The 15120-nt window shown below is 27.6% G+C and overlaps 1 protein-coding gene across 1 annotated transcript in view; it reads left to right on the top strand.

Annotated features, from left to right (window-relative positions):
• LOC126740557 (uncharacterized) overlaps nt 1–14296 on the top strand; it is a 35422-nt gene extending 21126 nt beyond the window's left edge. The window contains exons 33-57 of the mRNA XM_050446642.1: nt 3244–3429; nt 3490–3655; nt 3718–3899; nt 3952–4121; nt 4236–4350; nt 4439–4621; nt 5183–5206; nt 5267–5287; nt 5343–5445; nt 5511–5764; nt 7353–7516; nt 7579–7699; nt 8328–8504; nt 8582–8605; nt 8662–8782; nt 8990–9207; nt 9286–9470; nt 9952–10054; nt 10126–10320; nt 10386–10521; nt 12362–12549; nt 12602–12765; nt 13025–13139; nt 13199–13387; nt 14100–14296. Coding sequence (XP_050302599.1) covers nt 3244–3429; nt 3490–3655; nt 3718–3899; nt 3952–4121; nt 4236–4350; nt 4439–4621; nt 5183–5206; nt 5267–5287; nt 5343–5445; nt 5511–5764; nt 7353–7516; nt 7579–7699; nt 8328–8504; nt 8582–8605; nt 8662–8782; nt 8990–9207; nt 9286–9470; nt 9952–10054; nt 10126–10320; nt 10386–10521; nt 12362–12549; nt 12602–12765; nt 13025–13139; nt 13199–13387; nt 14100–14230 — 3635 coding nt within the window. The 3' untranslated portion in view covers nt 14231–14296. The remainder of the gene's footprint in view (nt 1–3243; nt 3430–3489; nt 3656–3717; nt 3900–3951; nt 4122–4235; nt 4351–4438; nt 4622–5182; nt 5207–5266; nt 5288–5342; nt 5446–5510; nt 5765–7352; nt 7517–7578; nt 7700–8327; nt 8505–8581; nt 8606–8661; nt 8783–8989; nt 9208–9285; nt 9471–9951; nt 10055–10125; nt 10321–10385; nt 10522–12361; nt 12550–12601; nt 12766–13024; nt 13140–13198; nt 13388–14099) is intronic.
• The last annotated feature ends 824 nt before the right edge of the window (nt 14297–15120 follow it).

The raw sequence follows: 15120 nt of genomic DNA, 5'->3' as shown, positions 1-15120 counted from the left end.
ACTCAAAGAAACTGCAGCTGTACCACATTCTTAGGTTATTTAAGCAAAAAAAAAAACCTTCTTCCTCTGCTTTTTTTCCCCTGTATCATTTTCTGTATATTGTTCTGCGACAATACATATTTTTCTTCTCTCACCAATGTGTTCAATATTTCTTTTCCCTTTCTTATTCTATTCAGTATCTCCTCATTTATTACCATGTTTACTTAAGATGCTTCTATGTAACAACATCTCAAATGCTTCCAGTCGATCACTTATAGTTTTCTTTCAGGAGTCCATCCAGAATAGCACTACTAAGAAAACGTAATATCTCAGTATTCTGACTCTAAATTGCAAGTTAAGATTTGTACTGCATAAAATGATTGATTCTCATTCTATCAAATATGGTACTGACCTATCCAATTTATTGCTAAATTTTCTCTGTGTACTTATTATGTTCATTGACCGTTTTGTTCCTTAATATTTCTATTTACGGACTTTTAAGTCCGCTATCCTTGCCGCTCGTCACTACTTGATCAAGCAAGCTCCTTAAATCTTCTTTTATTTTGGCAATAACTATGGTGTCGCATATCGGATATTTTTAAATCTTTACTTCCATTGCTGTTTCCTCCAATTAAATAATAGTGGCGATATTAGCTATCTAATTCTAAAATAAATTATTTATTATCTTAATATCTTTCGTGTCTATATTTTGACTTTTTGAATAAGTGGTTTTGGCGGCCTCTACCAAATGCTTTCTTTTAGTTAATGTCTATGGATCAGGACAATAATCATCTGAGTTTCAACAGGATTCAGCTCTCATCTTACTTAGTTTGATATTGATATTCTTGGTCAATTGATTTCTTATTATTAAGGTTTGCAGATGTTTTATCTTTTACTAGAATTTTGGCTTTTTAATCAAACTTTCTGCCTTACTATAATACTGTTGCTGCATCTGCTCTAGAATAAGCTTTACCATATATTCCGGAGTTTTGTTAACGTTTATTAATTAAAAGATAATCAACTTGATTCCTAGCTATGTGATTAATGTTATCGGTGGTTGATTTCCAAAATTTAAAATCCCCTACTAGGCTTCGATTTCTTGTGCTTAACCCAAAATGATTAAGCATCTTCGACCTTCTCTTTTCGAATTTTTACGTTAAAATCTTTCATTATTATTGGAAAAATCCCTATTCTTTGTGAGGCACAGAGCTTGTTTAATTTCATTATAGAATTGTTCTCCTTCTTCTCTGCTTTTATTGAAATTGGGGGCATATACCTGAATGATAGGATGTATTCTTTAGGTTATTGTAGCTCCTATCATCATTATCTATCTCAAAAGGAGATAATAGCAGAAACTCCATATTCGGTGATGTGTGTCATTTTTCCTGAGTTAGGCCATCTAGTTCTATTAAATTTATATTAGATCGCTGCATTTCTTAAAGCACTTTGGAAATTTTACATAATTCGAGCATGGATCTGATGTTCCATGTACCGATCCTTATGCTTGCTTTCTTCTGCTCAGCTTTATTTAAAACTGTCTCTCCCGGAATTATTTTATACTTTGGACTTAGTCAGATTGATCAATTGGGGATATCCATTAAGATATTTAATGCAGTGAAGTCCTGTTACTCTCTATATCTTCCTGCCATTAATTTTTTATTAATTTCTTTGCCATATATACTCAAGGGTAAGAAGGTGCCCTATCTCTAAGTAACACTACCGTTCGTAAGATAATTACACTGGTAACTTATTATACCAGTAACTGTTAACGAAACTATTTAATACTGTAATAGTTCATTAACTAACCTAGCCAGGGTGTCTTAAATTCAGGGGTTCCCATTAATATCTCAGAATTTGTAAAAGATAGAAAATTGGGTATATTTTTATATTTGCAAAATTTGATGCCATTTAAAAATATAAGAGAACCGAAAATTTTAGAACTATAAAAAAACGTGTAGGACCTTTTATATAAATAGGCAAATTAGATCGATATAAAATTAAAATTAATAAAATCTTTACAAACGTTATTAATATAAATTTATTTAATTTTTTGTGAGGCCTTTGACGGTACTAGGATTGTTTTTAATATATTGATAAACTTCCAAAAGGGCGTACTTTTAAGGGAAATTGTAATAGTTTAAGAAGAAGTTCGTTCCATACCTACATGAGACAAAAAATGTGCCTAAATAATTGTTTTTATAATAATTGTTACCATGAAAATCTTTTTACCGGTCAAATGCAACGAATAAGGAATTCCATATATCGTCCCTAAAAAAAAGTTGATGATGATTGCGAAAAGACGAAACGTGAGATCATACATTTTAGATAACCGTCAATGGAATTATTTATTTCAATCAACAGTTTTAAAAAATATCAAAGAAAAACTAGAAAGTATAATTGTTTTTTTTTTGAGGTTTTTTTGCTATTTATTCAGAATTTTTAAATTGTAGTTTAATCCATCTCGATTTATAATTTTTATCAAAGGACCAAAAATTTAACATTATATTACTTTATTTAATTATTATTTAAAAAATACATATTTTTTTTTACGGTTAAGTATGTAATTTCTTTAATTGTCATTATAATGAGATTTATTTTCTAAATTAGATAAGAAAAGCTTCAATGCTCTAGCTATGAGAGTTTCTTACCAATAGCAAAATTATAAAAGGAAGGTAACTTTACCTATGAAACAATTTACCCATACTCCATTAGATACATTCCTTTGAAGCAGTTGGAATTATAGTATATTTCTTTAGGGTTAAAATATTCATAATTTTATACCAGGCCCTTAAAACGTCTCGTTTTTCGTATCGTTTGTGAATTTATAGTAATTTTAAGTTTTTACCTTGTTTTTGTTTGTTGCAGAAATTTTATGTTTCCTTAACTTTTATTAAATAACTTTGATTTTAAAGTAATAATAATTTTTAGACAGAGCGTTTATTGTTTATTGTTTTCCCCCATTAGTAAATTTTTCTTTAAACTTGAATACCTTAAATTTTTATGTTGTTTTGAAACTCGCTACCCTCATCAATTTATAAATTATGGCTTACACCTTGAAAAATAAACAATGTTATACTAAATAAATAAAATTACACGTTTCAATATATTTTTTAAAACATTGACTTTAGTAGAATAAATGTACCTATCTTAAAAGAATAAATAAGCCTAAAAAAAGTCAATATTTGCAGCTATCCATAAACCTTTTTTTATAGTTAATTAAATATTGTCCTTCTTTAGAATAATACGACTTTCTTTTAAATTTAGATAAGGAATGCTCCAACGCTTTCGCTATAAGAGTTTTCTTACAAGCAGCGAAATTACAAGGCAACATAACGTTGCCTTTGAAACAATTTACTGGTACTCGATTAAAAGGATTTCCTTTGAATATTAAATACTGGAATACAGGAGTTTATTATTATATCGTGGATAGTGACGGAAAACCCATGCCTGGTAACGTCTATCTATTATTTTTATAAAGAATAGTCAAATTCTATTTATCTAAATTTTTAGACAAAAAAATCAATGTTATAATGGTCGGAGGATATGAGTCTAGTTTACTACAATCCACCAATAAACTAGGAGAATTCAGTATTATAAAATCATTCTTATCCAGCAATCTTAAAAATCCTCGAATCTTCGTAATCTTTGAAACTGGTGATCAGAGCGACAAGAGTTGGTAAGTCTTGTTTTGTCTTTTAATAAAGTTTTAGTTATAAAATCACATATTTTATTTTACAGGGGTCGCAAAATGATTGAAGTTATCAGAAGAACCAGTCCAGAACCTGCCTTAGTGCTAGTTGTACCCATAAATGCATATCCGAACATAGAACAAACCCTAAAATATCAAGATCATATTGTTAAAAATGTTTACACCATACTCTCGAAGAGTAAAGTGAGAGGAGAACATTTAACAATTATTGGTAATTTTTAAACTTATATGAGTCTAACAGAAATTAATTTTTTATTTAACAGGTTTTGGCATAGGAACAGTTTATTCCACCAGGCTGACCAAAATTTATTTAAAACTAAATGAACAAAACCAACAAAACACAAAGGTCGCAGTTCTTATTGCATTAAATCCTGCTGCTGCATTATACACAAAAATTTTTGGTGTAACACCTGGAATACCTGATGCGAAATTGGTACATATTTATTTTTTAATGAAATGGTTATGCTAGCCATTAAAGTTATGCATAACATAATCTTTTCCTGTATCATATTTTATTTTATTGTTTTGTTTTTAAATAAAATTTTAGGTAATGAATATACACACTGAAGGAAAACATCTTGGACACTGTTGCGGTGCATCAGATATTCACGTTAAGGTTAATGATCCATTTAACATTCAACCAGCTTGCAAGAAAGTGCCTGGTAAGCTTCTTTTTTTTTGTACCTATTGTTATAAATTATCATATGTCATTAATAGATGCAATAATAAGACTATATATATTTATTATAGCTCAAAGCGTATTGTGCTCCTTTAGAGCATTGTCACTTTACATGATAAGGGCATTTGGTAATGATATTACCAATTTGCCAATATTAGAAGATTCGAAATTTGAACTAGCTGGATGGCCATATTGTAAAAAAGAAGCTAAGCATGGTATTTATTATATTGGGGCCTATCGCGCAGAGCTTCAAGGTAATCATTTAAATATATAAAAGGTGTTCATATGAAATTATTTTTATATGTTTTTGGTTAAAAGAGTGTTTTTCTAATACTTATATATTAAATGTTTCAGAGGAACATCTTAGTATTTTTAATTTTAATTTATACAATGGTTTCACATTGGCTATCAAGGTTTATAATATGAACTATTATCGAACAAATTATAAAATATCAACTAAAACTTGCATTTTTCCGAACGTGTTTCATAGTAACACAATACTAGAAGCTCTTACCTTAAAAATAAATAAATGAGTCAATATAAGCACAATATTACTTTATGATCTTTAGTTTTTCTAGTTTTCTCTTTAAAATTAGTATTTGACAAGAAAATATTTTATTGGGAAATTTAGTTTCTCCATCGATCTGCAAAATATTTATCAATTGCAGCAAATTTTTTAAGTGAAAAACAAAATCGTTTAAGTAAATGCTCCTAAATATTTGTTCTTACATTACCGTAGTATAAAATGATAGTAGTTATATTTAAGTAAAAATTAATAACTCATTGATAAATTAAAACTTTTATTTTATTTTCAGGACCTGTATTCATCCAATACAATAGTAAGTTGATCATAGTTTAAAATAATTGATAGATTTATTATAATAACTTCACTTTTTTAGGATCACCAATTCTCCCACCCGGTAAGTGCTACTATAAAAAATTTATTCCAGAATAATTAATTTATTCTATCATTAGTGCTTGGTCCAAATGATTTTGTAATAATACCAAAAGTTATAAAGGAATTTAAATCACGAGTGTACATCATAATTGGCTCGGGAGATCATAGTGACCACGTTTTGTAAGTACTTTTATATAATAATAATAATGATAAACTCTTACCTAATTATGTTGTTTTTTGATAAGGTACAATTTGGATATTCTGCAGCATCAGCTGCGTCAAGGCTCACAAGCTGGTGCCTATGTAATATCTATCCCTTGGGACACTGCTTTCCAAATAAGAAATTCATCTTTATTATCGAGTTCGAAAAATTGGGGCGAGTTTATTAGAAAATCCGAGACAATTTCTTTACTGAAGCGTGTCGCCAAAGATCAAGCGAAATCGCTTGTTAAGTCGTTGTTGAAATATAAGCTTAAACTTGCCAGAACTACAATAATAGGTATGTATATGTAATTTATTTTGTAGTTTTATTATTGCTTAATTAAATGTTAAAAAATATTGTAAAATGGTCTTTTTTTTATTTTTTTTATAGAATAATTCGATATAATACATGGATATCGTCTTTTGCTATTTTTACCTTTTTCTTTTTGCAGTCCACATCTAAAACTAGAAACAAAAATTAAAGTTGAGTTCGTCGTAGTCTAATATTTTTAAGGTTATAATCAGGAAACTAGTTATTACACAACTTTTAATCACATTAAAATTACAATATCTTGTAACTGACATGAACATGTAAAAGGAACCAGTGAAAATGTTAAAACAAATAAAATCATTTAATTGGGAATTTTTTTCTTTTTTGCTTTTAATTGTACATATATTTTTCGAATAATACTGACACAAAAATTTTAAAACCCTGTATCATGAATCAAGGTTATTTAAATTCGCATACGATGACAAGTGTTAATGTAGACTGATCATAATATAGTATCTGTATATAGTATATGATAATAATATTAGTCGATTTAAGTTAAAAAATCCCCTCATTTAAAAAAAGACAAATAGAGATAAAATCAGAAAGAAAAAGGCAAACTCTAAAACTAGAAGATATAACTAGACAAAAAGAGAAAAAATTAGATTCTAACAAATTTTTTTTTACAGAAATTAAAAATATTAAATGTACGAAAATGCCTTGACAAGTATCATAGTTCTTGAACCTTAAGCTTAAGTGTAAAGTTTAAGAAAGCTTATATTTTTTATTAAGTCGATAAAATATTGGAAAACCAGACCCAGATAAATTATATTAGATATCTATTTTCAGGTATATTAAAGAAGTCAAAAGTTAAATAATTAAATAAAAAAATTAAAATAAATGAAATAGGACATATATAAAAAAAAATATTAGAAATAAACAAAAAGAAGAAAAGATATAAAAAAAACTGAGATAAAAAAGAAGAAGAATAAGATGATATTAAATTAATACAATTATCACCAATATTGAAAGTCAAAATAAACAATTGTTATTTATTGCTACTTCAAAAAAAAAATAATTAAATAAAATATTGTAGCTAAGAATCCTAAAAATATCTGAATATAAATCTAGGTCGAAATTAAATATAGGTCGAATTCTACTTCTTCCTTCTTTTCTATTACTATTACTTTTATTAAAAGTAGTATTTAGAAGCTGTATACTTAGTTACAGGCAAAATATTTAAAGCCGCTTTTTCGTCTCTATCCACGCCTGGCAAACTAACAACTTGACTATAGAAATCAATGTACTCACTTGCAATAATAATTTTAAGCCCTGAGTTTAAAAGAACTTGTTTGCGTTTTATACCTAGAGTTTCAACCAAATTGAACACAGTTAAGGCTAAAAATTTAACAAATAAATAATTTGGTGACGGGAAGTTGGTGATTATCGTTGTTTTTTCTTTAATTTATTACTAAATTTTTTTATTTTATGTTAATGCATAGGTGTTTCGGTACCTAAATAAGAACTGTATCAGAGATGAGACAGATGCTTAATACTTCAAAAGTGCCTTTACATACTGGATTCTTAAATATATAAATATTGCATGCTTTTCTTTTAGCTCATGGAGAGAATGGATTGTTAGCAAGTCTAATGTGCAAAGAATTTAGAAGAATAACTGGCAGCGTACCATTTAGAGTCATTTATTTGAACATACTTTCTAACTTATTTGACCCCAGTCTGGTTTCAAAGAATGAGATGCCATCTTCCAGTGACGGTACAACTGTAAGTCGTTTATTAACTGTAAATAGTTTAAACATTTATATACATCTCTTATACATTTATAGGTGCTATCAATTTATACAGAAAAGAAAAAGTATGGATATTGTTGCGATCTTGGCGGACTTGATATTCAAATTTATCCTAAAAATAATAGCACTGAGTATCCCATTTGCTCTAACACAACAGGTATCTGTTTAAATATATATTGTTATATTTAATTATAATTATTTTAGAAAATATTAAGGCAGTAGAACTTAAAGCTTTTGTTAAACTTTCTTATATACGTATTGTAGTATGTGAATTTAAGCTTACTTAATATTAACCCTCGCGGTGTTTATTTATCTCCATTGTTAATTCTAGAGTAGTTCCTTAGACTATTATTCTTTATTTTTTTTACATATTGGTGAGACCTGAATTCCAACGGTTTTCACTTGAAAGCAATCTACAATAACAAGCATAATCTAAGTGGATAGGAATTACTTGTTTATATAGAGAGGCCGCTTTTCAGGGTTTTGCTTTGTATGTGTTTAAACATTATAAGTTTAAACACATACAATGAGTTTACAGTATATAAAACTGTTTGTGTTTATAACAACTTAAAAAATGTTAGTGGCAGACAATTTTTTTTTAATTTAACACACTGCATTTTTGAAAGCAATAATTACAAAATTAATATCCAAATTTTTATTTTAAAATCTTTCATCAGCCATAAAGTTTGGCTTAGTATTTAACTTCTACTTAACGAATATCCTGTATTTATACATATATAAGCTAGTATATGTATAGGCTAATTACTTATATTTTTTTTTAACAGATAAAGAATTTTGTGCACATAACATGGCCCTTGAATACCTTATACGGCTAATCGAATACCAATATAATGACGCTCATTTACCTCGACTTAAAATCGACGGTTTTCCTTTAAAATATAATCCCAAAATTAAGGGCACTTTCCATATTTACCCGAACGATGTTGTAAAAGAATCTTGGAGTAAGTGTTACATGATTTTATTTTTTACCATAGTATTTGATTCAATTTCTCCTAATCTTGTTATTATTTTTTTTTAGAATTGCCCGATCTTCAGGTTTCAAGTATGTTTGGTGTATATTAAAAAAAATTAAAATATAACATTTCTTATGGTTTTTAGATACTTCTGAAGGAGTTAACCACAACTTAATAGTTTTTCGTAACTTGTTAAAAGAATATCCGCTGTATCAACTGCTAATAATACTCGCCGATAGCCAATCGTCAAAACATTTTCCCGGCTGGTAAATATATATTAAAAAGATAAATGAAGAAAAGTGGAAAGTTTTCACTCTGGTTTTCTTTAAGTTTCAGTTTTTAAGTGAATATTTATTATTATGTATAGAAGCCATTTTTAAAAGTCCCAATATTTTAGTACTTACCGATGGTGAAAACTTCCCTTTTGACCATTTTGTTAGGGTTCTTCCTTTCATAAAAATATTTGTTAATAGGCCAGAGCAGATAGAAAAAATTGTAAAGAAAAAGACCGCAGATTTTAGAGCAAAGTTATTTGTGTATGTTTTAAATTGGAATACTGCAATTGTTGGTGATGAATATCCTGATCATAAAGCTCACACTCAGGATTTTGTGGAATCTATACGCAACGCAAAATATATTGTTTCGGAACTAAAACAAGCCAGTGTACCCTCCGAAAACGTTAATATTTTAGGTAAGAACCCCATTTTCTTTTCCTTTTTCGTTAATTTTCAGTTACCTAAAAAAGTTTATTACAAAACGTTGGTTGTAGGGTTTGGACCTAGTGCCATGATGGCCCATTTAATAGGCGTATTATATCGTCCCAGACAAATCATCCATATGAATCCTCACTTTATATGGTTCGAGGATTATCGCCATTTGTACAATATGTACGACTCAAAACCAGAATTACGTATTAAAAAACTTAACCATGAGACCTTTGAAATTGCTCAATCGGTATGTAAAAAACTATTTTTTTTCTAAATAAAAAATTGGACAGCAACAATATACTTCCCTTTTACAAAACGCGCTATCATCATCTATCTGTAAAATACATAATATGTACTTGTTAGTTTAGGTTTGCTTAAGTGTGTGTATCAATTAATTTTTAAACCGACCTTGATTCAAAGCAAGTGAATCTTTTTACTCTTCAGCTGGTATATGGTGTTGCTCCGTTAAATACATTCCTGGTATATTTAAGGGAGATAGGCCTAAAAGCATGGTGCAATAAGTAAAGAACAAGACGGTTTTATTCCGAAATTATAATTTATTTAAGAGTCTAAGACTTACAGTGGGTTTCTAGATAAAAAATTAAACAAATATCGATTGATGTCAACGAAAATATACGTACTTTTTTTAGTATTGCTAAATTTTTGAGCCAGAGTATTAATTATATAACTTTCATTTAATAAGAAACATTTATTTTATTCTTTCTCAGGTATTGGTCATTCAAAGTGAATCGAGAAAATACGGTTATTGCTGTGAGGCAGGTCATGTTCGAGTGCTCATAAATAATCCTGTCGTGGGGCAAAGTTGGTGTGGTAAGATAATTTATTCATTTATTATTAATAACTCGTATATTTTAAAAGTAACTCTTTTTGGAAATTTTCAGCAAGAGATCGTTTCTGCTCATATATGTCAGTTATATCCGTATTTATTGATTCTTTACGAAATGCTCCGGCTAGAGTTTTCAATGTGAATGATCCCAGTGAACATTTAGACGGATTTCCCTTCTGGTACGACCTTGATGACGAAAATACTTACATGATGACCACTCGATATTCGGGATCCATTGAACATAACCCATGTAATTAATAATTTTCATTAAAATGGGAAAATTGTAGAAACTAATTTGTAACTTTTATATTTTAGCTGGCTTAGTAAGTCCTGACGAAATGAAAGTGGAATATTCTTTTACGAAAGAAGATATTAACGTATGGTATAAATTGAATCCAAAAGGTCGCCTTTACCTTGTGGCAACTGATGACACCAGTGGCGATCGCAAATGGTAATTTGTCTTCTAATATTAAAAACGAAAAGCAAATTTTACAATCTTACTTAAGAAAGTGGTCTTATTTTAGATAACAAAAATGGCATTTGATACATCTACTAAACTTCAGAAATGTAGTAAATGACAATTATGACTTATTTAGTCAGCTGTTCATAAATTGTCATTATGACTACCACACTTAAGTTATCCTGCACTTAAAAAAACATATCTTGTAATAAAAACTTATAGTTGCTGAAACAAATATCAAAGAATGTAGATGTTTCCTGGAGTCAATATATTCTATATATTTTTTAACATAATCGATCGAAGACGGGGTCAAAAGCAAACATAAAATTAGCGACGACGCTGCGAGTCTTTTATTATAAAGTCTTACTATTATAAAAGACAGAAAACAAAAAGAGAGTTGATATACAAAAAAACGCATCAAGAAAAAAGGTGTGCAATATATTTCAATAAAAAATATAATAATATACAAAATTATATAAGAAGTATACATATTATAATAGAAGATAAGTAATACTTAACCCACAAATCTATAAAATTATGTACTTGAGAGAAAACTATTAATTAAGACTAAGTAAATTCCTTAATAGCTGGAAAATGAATTTTAGAATAAAAAGATAATAAAAGAAAACAAATGATATGAAAATTTTGAATTATTCCTTTTTAAATTAAATCGAAAAAGTGAACATTTTAATACTGCGTTAACAAATTTTGTTTTAAGTTGTTATTAAAGAAAATATGTTTAAGACTTATTAATTCTTTAGAAGTTAAAAGAAAACAGAATAAAATAAAATAAAAGATTGAAAAGAAAATTTCAATTGTTCTATTATAAATTATAAATAAATAGTCAAAATTCAATTACTGCGTTAACGAAAATTGGCTTATTTATAATTATTTAAAATTTAAAATTCAGACAAGAGAAAGAGCAATAATAGCAAAATTAGAAGTTACTGGAGGTTTACTTGAAAAACTTTTAAATATGCAAGACAGAAAAAAAAGAAAATACCGTATGCAAAACTGGTAAATGAAATAGAGAAGTCAAATATGTAATTTATGAGCAGTAAAAAAAGGATAAAATAAAATAGAAGACAATAAAGTTTTGGAATATTCTATTGTAAATTAAAAGGAAGTAATGAACAATTCATTACTGTAATAGATCATTGTATTCACGAACAAAATAGTAATAATTTTGAAAAAAGAATACTTTTAATTAGAATTACTTCAAATATAGACAGATTATAGAATTAAAATAATTTAATAAAAATTAATAAAAAGGAGAAAGTAATGCTTTTACATCATTTGTAAATATAGAAGAGGCTAAAATAATTAAAACAAGTAAAATGAGGCAATTTGTTTAGAAAATCTAATTAAAAAGTCAATAATTTTGCAGACTAAGTAGCTTTTTTAGAATTATATAAACCACACAAATCTTTAAAATAATTAAAAAAGTCTTACCTTGCAACTAGAATCCCAGACAGCATTTGAATTTCATTTTTTACGTTACTTTTACTTTTTTTTTACTATTAATTACATAAATTAATTGCATTGATTCATGTAGTCTCTATAGTAAAAAATCAAACTGCAAAGAAAAAAAACTACGCCATTTGATTTTAGTGAAATAAAACAAGTTTTATCATTTGATTAATCCACTTTAACAGATATCCCTTAACAATTATCTTTTTATAAAGTAGTTAAGGTAGCTAAAATTACACCAATTAATTAAAACAATTATAATTTTGTGGTTACCTCACTATATATATTACCAACTTCTCCTATAAAATCTAAACTGCTATTGCTGCTAACTCACTATGATAATATTTTATATTTATTTTAGGGACAGAAAACTATCTCGTGCTTTGAAATCTGTTAACGTAACAAATAAAGTTGTAGTCGCCGATTGGTCACGACACATTAAATTGGGTATAACCGAAGAAACCCTTAATGCCAGTCGTCATTTGGCAAAGAATATCGGTAGCCTGCTGGAAGAGTCCGATTATCCAGCACATCAAACTACCATTATCGGTAAGATTTTATAAAACCGATTGATCAGAATAAAATGAAAAACAATTTACAGGTTTTGGATTGGCATCTTTGTTGGCCTCAAAGATTGCTAAGCAAATACACATCCTAAGTGCAACTCCGATCCATCAAATATTTTTCCTTAATCCAACCAAAAATATTTTTGATCATAAACTTGTACCGGAAAAGGATATGCCCGCTATAACCGATGCCAATATGGTTTGTTTTATCATTTTATTTAATATATTTGTAGCCATTTAATAATGACTTATTTCTAAAAAAAATTAAAAGTTATTTCATCTTAACTGAACGAAAGACAAATAGCCAAAATTGTACTTATCTACACAAGTTATGCATTGTTTAAGAAATATATATTTTTTAAAAAATCTAACGTTACTGAAGCAATAGAAGCTTAATTAGTTTTAGTGTATAGTATGCTATACTTGAATTCATTTTAATTTAATTTCTGAAATTATAGGTTTTATTAGTGGAAACCGAAACATCTACGATTGGTATGAAGGACAGCGTAGAGAAAGCTGTAAGGGTGTTAGTTAATAATCCAGATAAACCGCAACCGATCTGTTCGTCAGCTGGTAATTACTTTTAATATACTTTTTCCCATTTTTTTAAATCTTTTTATTTATTGTCCTAGGTAAGGAATTATATGCGCAGTGCTCACACAGGTTTGCCATAACATTCTTTATATCAGCACATACAAAAAAAGTTAATGCAATAGAAAAGGGTACAGGCAAAATTCTGAAAAATTTCCCATTGGAGATCGATGCAACTCTTAAAGGAATCGGAGGAGTGTATTATGTGAATACAACTACACAAGAGTCTGGTAGGTTAATAAAATAGCAAAATATTTAATGTAAAATGATTGCATGTTTCTGAAGGTTCTTGGGCTTTAAGCTTATTCTCGTTAAACAAATCTCTACAGTTTATTAAAAAATCCAATTTTTGTTATATATGTCATACATAATGTGCTTAAAAATTTTATATTGAAATAATGAAAATTTTATGTTGATTTTCATTCAGTCATTAATTGACATGTAATTAATATAAATACCGGAATTAAATACTTTTTTAATCAATATAACCAAACTTTAAACTAATAGGATTAAAACTTTATTTCAATTATAATTTTTTCTATTTAAAAACAAATTAAAAGTAGAAACTTTCTAACGACAATATTAAAGGCAGATTCATATCCACTTTAGTTTTGCTAATAATGCTTTTATTATTTGCGACCAAAAAGTATAGTTTTGCTACTGTTATATAAAATTTTACATACTTTGTGTTATTTTAATTCCATTATAGTCTATAAAAAATCTTGATTAAGTAAATTGAACTTTAAACTGAATCAAAAATATCTAGACTATATTTTTATTGGAATATTTTTAGACTAAAAATGATATATTTTATATCCACTGTTTTACGCTTAACTACCAAGGCAAGTTTTATATTTTCTTATTTAATCCTATTTTTGATAAGTGTATTTTTTTTTAAATATAGAATCATCAATAGAAAGCAAATTAATTTTATAATTTTAGGCCCCAATGCTTCAACAACTATGACACCCTTGCTAACTACTACTCCAGCTCAACATTCTCTCTTCTCTTCTATATCTACATTTCCACCTATAATCACAGATAACAAAGGGTCCCCAGAAAGCGAAGACTAATGATTTAATTTTTTAATATTTTGTCATGGCCGTTTTGTTTAATATATAACTATATGATTTATGTTACCATGATTTTCATTTATTGTTAAATGTTGACTTTATTTTTTTTTCGTTGTAAACTATTATTTTTTTTTAAGAGTATTTATTTAAAAACAGTTTCTTATCTATTAAAGTTATATAAAAAAAAACTAAATAATTATTTGCGAACAAGCGGTATTATTTTATGACTATTATAAATAATTTTATATTTAGAGGAACTTAGAAAAATTACAATTTTCTTTTAAAACATTTTTTTAAGATTCAAGTCTTGATTAATTTTCTTGAAGGAAAAAGGCAAATAAAACCTCAACTCAACTAAACCTATAACAAATTTAAGAAACTCAAGATTTGCAAAGATATTATACTTCAGTTTTTCTTATTATTTATTAAATTTTTTTTCAAAATTATTACTCAGCTGGAACTAAAATAGCTAGCAATAAAAGGTATATCCTTTTTAAATTACGAACTCTTGAGATAAAATTTAGTACAATTTAAATACTATTAAAATATTCTGTTCTAGGCTCCAATGGTTCAACAACTCTGCCTTCAAAAATCTACATCTAAAAGTTCTTCTAAATCTAACAGTCTTCTAAATTTAACGATAGTAATGACAGTGATAAAAGCGACGAAAGTAGTTAAAGGCTCAAATTTTTGAATGTCCCAGAACAATTAAAGATACTACCATTTTTCCATCTATAATATCGTCTGTGACCGCCTTTAAAGAAGAAACTGACGAAAAATATATAGCAGAAGCTAAGAATACCTCATAAGACTTTTAAAAATTATTTTGAAATATTCCATTTCATATATTAAAATGTAAATAAAAACCTTCTTGTTTCTATGATTAGGTG

This window comes from Anthonomus grandis, chromosome 9 (assembly GCF_022605725.1).
Source record: "Anthonomus grandis grandis chromosome 9, icAntGran1.3, whole genome shotgun sequence".
Taxonomy (NCBI): domain Eukaryota; kingdom Metazoa; phylum Arthropoda; class Insecta; order Coleoptera; family Curculionidae; genus Anthonomus; species Anthonomus grandis.
Note: the sequence above shows the minus strand (reverse complement) of the source record. Positions and strands in the feature narration are given on the sequence as shown.